General features: G+C 35.2%; 3 protein-coding genes across 4 annotated transcripts; 2 read left to right on the forward strand and 1 right to left on the reverse strand.

Annotated features, from left to right (window-relative positions):
- The first annotated feature begins 173 nt into the window (after window positions 1-173).
- Window positions 174-1830, forward strand: LOC108826006 (squamosa promoter-binding-like protein 6). The gene is given in 5 exon segments (XM_018599369.2): window positions 174-269; window positions 450-627; window positions 630-1050; window positions 1122-1269; window positions 1271-1830. Coding segments are annotated over 4 exon segments (936 nt in total). The 5' UTR covers window positions 174-269; window positions 450-498; the 3' UTR covers window positions 1509-1830.
- Window positions 1831-1924: 94 nt separating this feature from the next.
- LOC108826482 (protein CRABS CLAW) lies at window positions 1925-3575 on the reverse strand. Its single transcript, XM_018599860.2, has 7 exons — window positions 3368-3575; window positions 3095-3214; window positions 2879-2987; window positions 2714-2762; window positions 2527-2602; window positions 2380-2439; window positions 1925-2265 (listed from the first exon to the last, which is right to left on the reverse strand). Exons 1-7 carry the CDS (start codon window positions 3464-3466, stop codon window positions 2239-2241), a joined length of 540 nt encoding a protein of 179 aa, XP_018455362.2. The 5' UTR covers window positions 3467-3575; the 3' UTR covers window positions 1925-2238.
- Window positions 3576-8988: 5413 nt separating this feature from the next.
- On the forward strand, window positions 8989-11510 carry LOC130500324 (fructokinase-like 2, chloroplastic). Of its 2 annotated transcripts, none has more exons than XM_056995253.1 (5): window positions 8989-9233; window positions 9351-9706; window positions 9780-10402; window positions 10466-10937; window positions 11011-11510. In XM_056995253.1, exons 1-5 carry the CDS (start codon window positions 9193-9195, stop codon window positions 11361-11363), a joined length of 1845 nt encoding a protein of 614 aa, XP_056851233.1. In that variant the 5' UTR covers window positions 8989-9192; the 3' UTR covers window positions 11364-11510. The 2 variants fall into 2 exon arrangements, with proteins under 2 accessions (XP_056851233.1, XP_056851232.1); XM_056995252.1 differs by having other exon boundaries at window positions 8990-9233; window positions 9777-10402.
- The last annotated feature ends 1090 nt before the right edge of the window (window positions 11511-12600 follow it).

Raw genomic sequence — 12600 nt, forward strand, 5'->3', positions numbered from 1 at the left:
TTAAATAAATTTATTTTCTTATAGTTTGAATCCATTTTTATATGTTAAACTATATTTTAATACTTTATTTTATTTTTTACACTAATTTATATATATTAATTTTACATAATAACTTATGTATTTTTCTTATATTTATTTAACTTCATGTTGACCCCAAAACATTATTCTTTTCTCCCTTCGACTTTTTCTTATATTTTCTCTCCAAAAACTCTCTTGGCTTCAACAGAGTTCCCCTGTTTCTCTCTGTATCTCTGTTCTTCTTATAACCGGTTAGTATTTTTCATTCTTTATTTATATTTTTTGATTCTTAGATTTTGTTCTTCTGTTAACTTTTCAATAGGACCCTTCAATTTGTATTAAAATGGAATAGGGCAAGTCCAGAGTTTCCACTTGATCATATTGTTTGATTGGTTTCCCCTTGTACTGATTACGTTTAGTGCAAGTTTCAGTTTTGCTGATGGATTCTTGGAGCTATGGGGACAAGTGTTTTCTTGCCTAATGAAATCTCCCCTTCCACCTTCTGATTCCTTTCCTGAGAATCCAAGATCCATGTCTCTGGGACTCTCTAATGAGTTTGACAAGGATGATGTTAATGGATTCAGTGCTCTTTCTTCCAGTTTGTGGATGATGATGAGAACCTGTCTTCTTCTTCTTCAAACTTGTCTAGGCTAGATTTCAAACTTAGGAGCTTTATGGATTACGGGAACTATGATGGTAGAGACTTTACTCTTGCGGCTAAAAAGCCTCGAGCTTCAAGCTCTCCTTTGTGTCAAGTCTATGGTTGCAATATGGATCTCAGCTCTTCTAAAGATTACCACAAAAGGCATAGAGTTTGCGAGACTCACTCAAAGTCTTCTATGGTTATAGTTAACGGTATTGAACAGAGGTTCTGCCAACAGTGCAGCAGGTTTCATTTCCTCTCAGAGTTTGATGATGGGAAAAGAAGTTGCAGAAGACGATTAGCAGGTCACAATGAGCGAAGAAGGAAGCCTTCTTTCTATTTCCTACCAGGTAAGCAGCAGAAGAACCGGCATAAGCTTGTTCCTCAAGGTACAAACTCTCTGCCTCTCCCTTTTGCCACTGATGCATAGTCGCACTAACTTTATGGTTGGTGATGGCAGGTAACAAGTTTCCTGGTAGTTTCTTGTACAGAGTGATGGATGAGCAAGACCACCACCGTGCAAGTAGACTCGTGAGTTTCAAAGACGAACCTACTTGTGGTGCTCACTCTCATCTGTCAGCTCACTCCCAACAACACGTCTCCTGAAACTCCAAACAAAATTTTCTCAATTACTCAACCAAACAAAACTTTCAGTCACTCAACAATAAGCTATCATCACATGCAACCACCGTTGAGGACAGATCTTGGCAAGACCAAAACTAGTACTTCATCATCCACAGTTGATCTGATGCAACTGTCATTGCATCTTAGAAGAATCGAGCAACAACAAAGGAGTTTCACTGGTGATGTGAAGCAGGAATATAATAATGAGCTTTATTTTCCCTAGCTCCTAACATAAAAGGTTACAACATTCTTATTTCTATAAGACCGGCTTGAGAAGGATAAGGCAAATCTAAGGCTGCATGGTTTGTTTAGTTTCTGAGATGGTTAGATTAGTAGAATAAAGATTTAAGTATGGTTACAACTTACAAGTGTTTTTGTAACTGATCTTGTTTATTATTATTAGTCACCAGTCTGAAAAAAAATAATTTGATTCAGATATCTATATGCCTGCTTATTTCACAGTGTTTCAGTCTTTTTGTTTATTGTTATTTTCAGACAGTTTGTATATAACGATGTGATGAATATTCGCTGTAAAAGTTAATTTGCCCTTTGTTCTGTTCTAACACGTCATCTGAGATTCTCATATTCCAAGTTACGATGTTGAAAGGTACAAATCCTTTGAAAATAATTTGTACGATAGATAGCTAGAGACAAGAGAGATAGGCAGAAATGTTATAGGATTAAGACAAACTTATTACGTCCCGACATGAACGTCCAGATGAACACATCAACGTAACGTAGCTTTCAAATCTAAGACAGACAGAACTAAAGATTCTACTATGAGGCAAACATCACTTCTGCGGAGACATACAAAGGAAAACACACCAACTTTAAACACATCTAAAACACATAATGACGAAAACGACGCCGTTAACTAAACCCCTTCGCTGAAAAGTTTGATCACGCACACGTGCGTTTATTATTATTTTTAGGCATGCATTTCCTTGGGGACTTCACTTCTTCTCACCAAATCCGAAACCCTAGAACAAAACACGTTTGAGATTTTTTTGAAATTTTATTTCTTTGTATATAATGTATCAATAGATGAATATGATAGTTTTGTAAGGAGACTAGTGTTAATTTGTATAGCTTACGTGGATGTTGCTGCCTCCGGAAGTAATGGAAGTAGGAGAATTGGGTATGTACTTAGCCCACTGTTGGCCACATGTTTCATTTACACAAATAAAATTAGTAAATGTATTATTAGACTCGTGAAAATAAGCGACTATATATTTTCTTACATTTTTGGCAGCAGCGCTGAAAGCTTCACGATGTGGTATTTCCGGATTCGCACTCTTGATGCGTTGTATCTCATCCCTTTTTAATTTTAATTTTCGAAAAAGTAGGAGAAATTTATATATATTATTCATGCGTTGTTTTTTTTTATAAACTTGGAAATTGAGAATTAAGAATAAGTCATATAAAAACCTCATGAAGCGGTTGTAAGCCGATGGAAGTCTCTGCTTCTTCTCAGGAGCTGCAACACCAAACATATATAGAGATCTTTGATAAATCATTAGAGATTTAAAACGACTAAAATTACACAGAAGAGTCGGGAAGGGTAAATGGTAGTGTAAGAATCTCATGGCTTACGTTTAACGACAAAGGGTGGTCGAGGAGATGGTGGCTGGTCACTGGAGGTAGAAGACGAGGAGGAAGAAGAGCTTCCCTTCTTATACTCACTCCCACCAAAGCTCTGCATCTGCTTGTTCAAAAAATTAGACTCATCGATTATACCTCTTTTAATGCATTTTTATATATTAATAGCTATATATGCCTAAGTATATGTATAAATCAAGTTTTATGAACCTGAAGAGTGAGGCTGACATGGCCTTGCAGAGGAGGGCTTGTGGTGAGAAACGAGAGGTTACCACAATGGCCACATTTCACCGTTACAGTGTCAAGCATTCTCTTCATTGGTATCCCAACCTATATGTGTAGATATTATTAGGTTTATTATTAACTCGATCCCTTGAAAAAATACACATCGATATATAGCTTCGCATGCTTTGCTTACTATATACAAATCTATATAGACCATGCATGTAGGATTTTATATTTATCTTTGTGTGGGTTATTTACCGCGAGAATTGTGTTGCAGATGCTGCACCGGACGTAGTAGAGATGTTCGGCTTGAGGTGAAGCCCTTGAAGCCATGGTTGGTTTCTCTTCAAGGTTCATGATCTTTACGAATGGGTTGAAAACCACACTTGGGAGAGAGGGAGAGAGATATCAGGAGAAGTTTTCTAGAGTTAGGGTTATGTTTATTTTATGAGATGTGAAGGCTTGTATATATAGAGAAGTTCAGACATGTCGCATAGTGATACCAATACCATGGAGGTATAGAGAACGAGAGAGAGGCAAAGTTAGTTCAAGTGTTGGACGTATGCGCAGACGTCCATAAATGCATTTTGTATCTATTTTACAGCTAATATAATATCTTAAAGCCTTAAAGGTTATAGAAACCAAATAAAAATTTAAACCAAGGATTTTCGGTGTAGATACTATTTGTGTTAAAACATTTTAATTAATAAACTAGGGCTTAGGAAACATAAATATAAATCTATCCTCAACTGACTCATAATCAAAAGATTTGAGTGTAAAAAATAAATTTATTTTCTTATGTGATATCTTGTATAAATAAATGTGTGTGTGTATATATATTATATATATATATGTATATATATCAATTAGAAAAGGAACCGGATCTAGGGTTTTATGACTTTTATCTATGTTTCTACTGTTGCTAGTGATAGTACATACCTTCCTCTGCAAAAATTTGCAGACGTATTTAATTATGATTAAGAAATATCAGAACTTTAAATATCACTCCTCGTACATTAGTTTTACTATAATTAGCAGTGCTGAAAATGTTTCAACAACGTTTTGTATATAATATATGACTATTTAAATTAATACGGGACCTTAATGATAAGTAATATAACGAGTCAAAATGGAACCTAATTAGAGAGGGAAAACAAATTAATCTAAGCAAGCAGTCTCACTTTTATATATCAGCTTCTACATCGTACATATATTAATGAATACACACGACAAGATGAAAAAGACAAAAATGAGACGAATAATTAAGATAATAAAAAGAAGTATTACATTTTAGATAATACGTGTGAATATGATTAGATTCTTCCAAATTTGATGCCAGCAAGCCTTGACTTGCCCACATGTTACAAATTTAAGAATTGTCCTTATCTGATCTTTGATCTTTGATCTGTTTCTCTTTTTCTTTTCTTTTTTTTTTTTTGCTTCTTCAAAAAAATTTCACACAAAAATGATTTTCCTGCAGAACTGAGAACATAACTTGTCATGTTTCACATTTGATCCAAAAAAAACTTGTCATGTTTCACAACCTTTTATTCATAGCGAAACTTCATTAATAGTTATAAATTAAATACAGAAGTCGTTAATTAGCTGTCGATCAAAAAAACAACCAAAACACTGGATCTTCTTCTGCAAATCCAACTATAGATAGATTGGATTCCAAAAGCAGAAATCTGTCGAGTGAGGATCTTTGATTACCACTTTTATATTTTGAGGTTAAGGAAGTTTTCCACACTGACTGCACAACAAGTGTTGTATTTTTGGCTTATATAGGGTTTACATATACAATGTACATGTAAGAGTATACTTCTTAATTTAATTTAAGATGGCCCTAACTAATATAAACATAAATTCATGAAACTAAAGATGATATGTATTATAAATGGAATTTATCCCTAGAAAGTCAAGGGATATCTATATATTTGATTGAAAGTGCATTATCCTCCGGTTACAAAAACGAAGATATTGTTGGTTTTTAGTGATAGTTGTTATACTTTATAAAAATCCAAGATAACTCATAAAATAAAATTTACTTCTCCATTCAACTTTTTCTTTTGCTTCTATTTCCTTCCTCATTCTCTCTTCCATCTTTGACGCTCTCTTCTACGCTATTTTATCAGTTATTGGCAGAATAATTTAACATGGACCAACTACTAATCATAATTAAGGGTCCATCAGCATAATTTTTATTTTTGGAGTTATATAGGCACACCTTATTGTTGAAATCTGAGATAGGACAAGAATGTGTTTTAGCATGTATTACTTATTAAAAGAAAATTGAATTTAGAAGTGGGCTTTGGCAGTGTTTTGAAAACCGGATCGGACCAGCCGGTCGAACCGGTCCGACCGTGATTCGCTGAAGAAGCCGAGTCCGGTTCGATTTAAAACCCATATTTGATAAAAACCAGTAAAACCGGCTGAAACCCGGTAAAACCATTGGCTTTGGGTTAAATCAAAATCAAAATTAAAAAGGGTGTTAATAAATTTTCAAAAAGAGAAACTTGAAAAGATAGTGAAGAAAGAAGGAGCTCTAGAATGGATTCCATCTTTTGTGCGTGTACTGCCCCACAGGGAAATTGGACGTGGACAATTGATAAATCATACGTCTCTTTCAGTGACTAACTTTTTTTTTGCATTCTTCACTCTTCTTAGATTTATACTTCCGCACACATATTAGCTTACGACAGTTTAAGTTGATTAAAGTTGCATCATAGTATTAGAACTAATATATCCATATTGAGGTAATATATTTCTCCACGGTAGATTTCAACGTGTCAAAGTTAACAAAATAATAAACCAATAGTAAAAAAACATCAATAACAGGCTGTAGTTAAAATTCATATTTCTTACACCGTCCCCTAGCTAGTTCTAAATTCTACAGTTGCCATATGCTTTTTATCCATGATATCTTATTTTATTAGTACGTACTTTGTAATAAAAAGTTCATTAACAAGCACAATTAAAATGTATCTTCTAGTTTCTATGTATCCATTTTCATCAATAGCAAATCTCATCACTGGATTTTGACGCAAATGTAACTTCCATATTTTGGGCTGAAACATCCAGAGATGGAAGTGAAAGAAATTTACATTAGTAACTGAAAATAGAAGATTAGTTGTATATCCTAGGGTAATTGTGGACTAGAAATTCTGCATCCACATAAAGGTGACTGAGATTATATTTATTGAGAAAAAGGAGTTTAGGACAATGACTGTGAGAGATGGGACGATTGCCCAAAAAGGGAAGAAGGCTAATAAGACATTAGGGTTTAGTCAGGTTTCCTTGCTCGTATAACTTCATTACTCTCTCTCTTAAATTAAAGCTTGCCTCTTTACCCTCTAGCTATCTATCTATTTATTATCACACCCATTATTCATGCATCCACTACTTTATACTTGATATATAACCATTTTCATATATGCCCTCTTTTTCTTGTCGTGTACCAAATTTTCTTGCGCCTAATTTTAGAATGGCTTTTGTTCTATTTATTGATGACTAATTTTGCTTCGGGTTATGAAGGGAGCGGCGCTTATAGATTTTAAAGTTAACGGCTGAATCCATTAGAACTTTTACATTATAGTACTAATATAGCTTAGAGGAAAACAATTTGATGTAATCTATTACAAAAGTAACTGACCATTTAGGTATAAATACATGAGCATAAATCATAACAGCCTATATAAATTGAGAGTGGAGAACATGATCATGATGAGTACATTCGCATGTTGTATACAAGGTAGTTAGTTGCATTTCACTACAATTTATGAACAAATAATAATCGGTTCAACACCGATACATCTATAAAAAATATTTACAAAAAAAATTGATCCTAATGTACAACCGATCTATATACACATGTACAACGGCAACAGTCTGCTATATAAAACAACTTAATATGAAACTACATGCAACTTTTGGTTTTTATGTGTGTATAATATGTTACCGTATTACATAAAAGTTCATAGCTAAGTGGAAGGTATATTTTGCAGTTTTTTTTTGGGTAGGACAAGACTTGAGTTCATCTCCTATGGTGAACCTTTAAATTCACCACATTTTTAATAACCAACCAAAATGCCAACTAGATTAATGATTAAAAAATATTATTTTTTTTTAAAAACCCAAAATAATTAAAAAGATAAATAGTGTCAATTTTAATAATGCTAATGTCACTATCTAATCCACAAACTCAAATTTTATACCTTAAATTCAAATTCTAAATTCTAAATTCTAAATTATAAACCCAAATTCTATACCCTAAACCCAGATCTTAAACCCTAGACCCAAACCATAAATCATAAACCCAAAAACCTAAACTCTAAACCTAAATCTATACTCTAAACTCAAATCCTAGACTTTAAACCCAAAACGTAAATACGAAATCCAAACCCTATACCCTAAATATTTAGATTAATATTAATGTTGTTCTTTTGAAATTTAAGGTTAAGAATTAAAGTTTAAATTTAGAGTTCATGGTTTGGGTTACGGTCTAGGGTTTAGGTTTAGAGTCTACGGTTTGGGTTTAGAGTCTATGGTTTGGGTTTAGAGTCTAAGATTTGGGTTTAGGGTCTAGGGTTTGAATTTAGGGTATAGTTTTGGGTTTAGAGTTTAGATTTTTTGGTTTATGATTTATGGTTTGGGTTTAGGGTTTAAGATTTAGGTTTAGGGTATAGAGTTTGAGTTTATAGGTTAAAATTTAGGGTTTAGAATTTGGATTTAGGGTATAGAGTTTGAGTTTAGGAATTAAATAGTGACATTAGCATTATTAAATATGATATTATTTATTTTAAATTATTTTATCACTAATCTAGTTGACAATTTAATTGGTTATTAGGGAGGTGGTTGGATGAACCTAAGTCTTGTCCAAAAAATCCTTTTTGATAATAGTGGTATGATCCCAAAAAAAATTATAGGCCCAAGGAGTAATTACCACGAGGTCCACAGGATCCGTGTTTTCTTACCACTTAAAGTATTCTAAATGGTCCAAGAAAATCGAACCCATGATGATATTCACAGCTGTGAAGCCTTTACCACAACTGCAATTTCTTTTTTTACCACAACTACCTAGAAAAAGAAGAATTATAAAAGTAAGTTTTAAAAGCAGAGTCAAAAGGAAAGTCTACCAAACCCACTTGAGTTTAAAAGAAACACACAAAGCTAAGAAGCATCACAGTTCACATCACAAGTAGAGAGCTCTCTACTCATTAACTTAATTCGCAGTTTCTACTCTTCCTTTTCCGGAAACCCTATCGAGCTTTCTGATTTTTTTTTTTTTTTTGTAAACTAGCTTTCTGATTTGACTTGTCTTTATTATTGTCCTTTTTAATTAGTTATTGTTCCTAATCACTTTTTCCGTTATGTGTTTTCAATTTAGACAACATATCATTACTTGATCGTACCACTTGTGAAAATGTTCTTAATCCATACTCATCTTTATCTTCGGCCTCCAACACGTAAAGATGTTAGTTTATGGGTGAACCATTTCCAAATTATAATAGACGTATGTTTTTTAAATGGGCAAACTCAATTTTATCCATGAAAAACGAAGGATTTGAAGGGATTAGAATCACATGGTTATTGGACAGCCTAATATTTTTTTAAAAAAATTTACATTAAACTGATTTGGAGAAAATCATTTACCCTAAGTTTATTCTGAATCTTCCAACAAAATTCCAAAATCGTATGGTTTTTGATGAATCACATTTGCCACATGTGTGTTGCGTTTACTTTGGGCCGAATAACATTCAAAACCTTTAATGGGCTCTAAATCATTACACCGAATAGTAAAGTAAAAGAGACGTGATGACGTTTTGGTACTTTTAGCAAAGAACGCTTGCCGTTTTATCAAAGCGCTAAACCCCCTGACCTGAACCTCATCCTCTCGCATCTAACCTCTCTCCTCTTTCACGTTGGAGCGAGCGAGCGAGCGAGAGAGAAGAAGAGAGAGCTTAAACCCCAAATCTCCATCAAAATTCTCATATCTGGATTTCTCTCGCTTCTTTTCGACTGTATGGGTTGCGGAGTTTAGTCTCAGAGTACAAGAAAAAGCTCTTAAAACTTTCATCATCTTCATGGCGTCTCTCTCCTTCACACAGTTCCTACCATTCCCCAGGTCTCTTTCTAACATTTTGAGAAATGGGTTTTTATCGATTCGTTGCAGAACCACTTGTGCTCTGTTATTGTTGCCCATAAGTGTGATAAAGTTTTGTGCTTTATTTGATTCTGGCAGATGCAATGCAGATGTTGCTTGTCTCCAGCCACTGGGGTTTGTGAAGAAGTTCCGAGGTGAAAGATTGAGCGGGAAACAAGGCTTTTTGGTTGTTGCTGGTAGGAGAAAGTTATCAGAGTCTGCGCCTCTTGATGAAGAAGATGGTGGAAACGGCGCTGTTAGTGGTGGGAAGAAACCAACCAAAGCTCCTAAGAAGAGTGGTGGTGCGAGAAGAACAACAACGAAGAAGAAGGAGGTTGTAGTAGTAGCAAAGGATGAACCTTTAGAAGAAGAAAGAGTAGATAGTGATGATGTTTCAGATTCAGACAACGAAAGCAGCGACACAAAAGCGCCACGGAGAACTAGAAGAAAGAAAGGTTATAACTTTTTATTGTTTTTTTTTTTTTTTCTCATTTTGATGATTTGCTTCAAATGTTGATTTTACAGTAGCTTCTTCTGATGTGGAGAAGAAAGTGAGACGAAAGAGGACTGTTAAGAAAGATAAAGAAGTGGAGGAAGGTTTAGTGACTACTAGTAGTAGTACACATGATGATGCTAGTGATGTCGAAGCCACTGATGCTGACAGTGAAGGAGAGGAGATTGATCTGAGCAAACACGAAAGCGAAGAAGATATAAGTCACACATACGGATGGCCACCTCTAGTGTGTTGCTTTGGATCTGCACAGCACGCTTTCGTGCCATCAGGAAGGCCAGCGAACAGGCTTTTGGACTACGAACGAGAGGAACGGATGAAAGACGCGGTGTGGGCTCCGGAGAAGTACATCAGAGCTCCTGGAGGATGCGCAGGAGGTGTTGCTATTGCTCTTGCGAGCTTGGGTGGTAATGTTGCCTTTATGGGGAAGCTTGGAGACGATGACTTCGGTCAAGCCATGTTGTATTATCTGAATGTGTGTAAAGTCCAAACGAGATCAGTAAAGATTGATAGTAAAAGGGTTACTGCTTGTTCTACTATGAAGATCAGCAAGAGAGGTCGGTTGAAATCGACTTGTGTCAAACCTTGCGCTGAGGATTCTCTTTCAAAATCTGAAATCAACGTTGATGTCCTCAAAGAGGTAAGAGATGTTTGAGCTATGTTAACTCATTTTCTTGTTTCACTGATCTTCATTTTCTTGCAGGCGAAGATGTTCTACTTCACCACGCATTCACTGCTGGACAAGAAGATGATGTCAACTACATTACAAGCCATCAAGATATCAAAGCAACTAGGGAACGTCGTTTTCTATGACTTGAACCTCCCTTTACCGCTATGGCAATCCAGGGAAGAGACCAAGAGTCTCATACAACAAGTGTGGGATCTTGCAGACGTCATTGAAGTCACTAAACAGGAGCTCGAGTTCTTATGCGGAATCGAGGCGACCGAAGAGTTCGATACTAAAAACAATGACAGCAGTAAGTTCGTGCATTACGAGCCAGAAACAGTGGAACCGCTTTGGCATGAGAATCTCAAGGTTTTGTTTGTTACCAATGGGACTTCTAAGATACATTACTATACCAAAGAGCACAACGGTGCTGTTCTGGGGATGGAGGATGTTCCCATCACTCCTTTTACCAGGGATATGTCAGCATCTGGAGATGGCATTGTTGCAGGTACGTTTGTGGCTTTTCTTGGATAAGTTGTGTTGTGTGTGGGGATTTAACTGAACTCTACTCTCTGTTTCAGGTCTGATAAGAATGCTTACGATTCAGCCAGATCTTATGAATGACAAAGGGTACTTGGAACGGACAGCAAGATATGCAATTGAGTGTGGGGTTGTTGATCAGTGGTTGCTGGCACAAACTCGAGGATATCCTCCAAAGGATGACATGGAAGAAGGAGATGATGGTGATGATGAAGAGGAAGAAATGGAAGCAGATCCAAATGGTATAAGGTCGATAACAGAGAGGGAATACAGAACCTCAAAGCCTTATGATGAACCGGATGGTCCTTACGTTATGAAACCAGAAGAGGAAAGGGAGTACCGGAAGCTAGAGCTTGTTGGTTCAGTGAGTGAAGATGATGAGGATAGTTCTTGATACTAATAAGTTTTGATTTTGATTTTGATTTTGATTTTGTTTTGTTAGTCAGCTCCTTATTCCCTTGTTCACATCTTACAACATCTCAGTAGTTGTGTAAACGTTCATATGTTTCAGTATCTTTCAGTAACCCTTTTACTATCAATCTTTACTGAGATGTTTACGTACAGTGTCCTCTGAAGAAGCAACGACATTTTGCGCTTGCAGAGCCATTGAAGCTCTGATTTGTCTATGACTTCTCAATCTTTGGCGACATTGCAGAAGCCCCCATTTTTACATCTCTGAACAAATTTGTGCTGAATTTTAAACAAAAAGTGAACGATATCAGATTAACACAGATATTAAAATACTAAATGGCATACTAGCTATGAAAGTGATGGTAATTCTGACAACTAAAGTCGAAGATATAACAAGCAAAAGTCACACTTAGCTGAAAAGAGTTTACACGTACTAGTGATCACTGACGAAAAGAAACAGATTTGGCTCAAGTTCAGATTAACTTCATTCCATAACCAGAAGAAAAGAAATAGCAGGACAGTAATCAGTTTGACCATCCTAAAATCAGCAAAGTATATTATCTGATCACTTGGAAACATAATAAGCTAAGGTACCATTGCATCAGTCCTATAATCTGAAGTTGTGTACATTGATCGAAAAATTTTGCAGACCACATTATTTTCAAATAGGATACATACCTTCCCATCATAACGGTTTTCCTGAATAACCTCAGGGGCCATCCAATGCGGAGTCCCAACCCAATGAACTTACAAACAAAGACAAAACATCAAAGAATCTCACCATCAGGCACAAAACATCTCCAGGGTAAATTCTTTTCCAAATTAATTACAGGCAGTTTGATGAATTAGCCCATATCAAACTTTATTCATTAGGTATTTACCGTGTTTCACAAATCTAGTATTAGTGTACTTTCAATTTATACGAAGGAAGTAACCGGTTATTTGGTAACATGTTTTATATAAATTTAAAACCGGTTGACATATATTATATCATTACTATTATATTCAAATATTGTTTACATGTATATTCGAGATCATTTTATATCAAAACCGGTTATGTAAAACCGGTTTTTATTATGTGATCTTAATGAAAATGATATCAAAACTGAGTGTTGCTTTTGCTGTGTTACTTTTGGATCATTTTATGTTAACGTGTTTTATCTATCTTATTAAATCAGAAACATTACAACTTTTTCTAGGTGGATTTTAAAGATGGACCT

The sequence above is a fragment of the Raphanus sativus genome, chromosome 9 (genome assembly GCF_000801105.2).
Source record: "Raphanus sativus cultivar WK10039 chromosome 9, ASM80110v3, whole genome shotgun sequence".
In the NCBI taxonomy this organism is placed as follows: Eukaryota; Viridiplantae; Streptophyta; class Magnoliopsida; order Brassicales; family Brassicaceae; genus Raphanus; species Raphanus sativus.

What these genes read in the sequence shown, in the direction of transcription:
- LOC130500324 (XM_056995252.1), top strand. Translation starts at nt 9,193, where the DNA reads ATGGCGTCTCTCTCCTTCACACAGTTCCTACCATTCCCCAG. An exon ending in ACGTTGATGTCCTCAAAGAG is followed by an intron (nt 10,403 to 10,465) that starts GTAAGAGATGTT and finishes ATTTTCTTGCAG; the next exon opens with GCGAAGATGTTCTACTTCAC. An exon ending in TGGAGATGGCATTGTTGCAG is followed by an intron (nt 10,938 to 11,010) that starts GTACGTTTGTGG and finishes TCTCTGTTTCAG; the next exon opens with GTCTGATAAGAATGCTTACG.
- LOC108826482 (XM_018599860.2), bottom strand. Translation starts at nt 3,466, where the DNA reads ATGAACCTTGAAGAGAAACCAACCATGGCTTCAAGGGCTTCACCTCAA. An exon ending in TCTGCAACACAATTCTCGCG is followed by an intron (nt 3,215 to 3,367) that starts GTAAATAACCCA and finishes CTACACATATAG; the next exon opens with GTTGGGATACCAATGAAGAG. An exon ending in ATGTCAGCCTCACTCTTCAG is followed by an intron (nt 2,988 to 3,094) that starts GTTCATAAAACT and finishes TTGAACAAGCAG; the next exon opens with ATGCAGAGCTTTGGTGGGAG.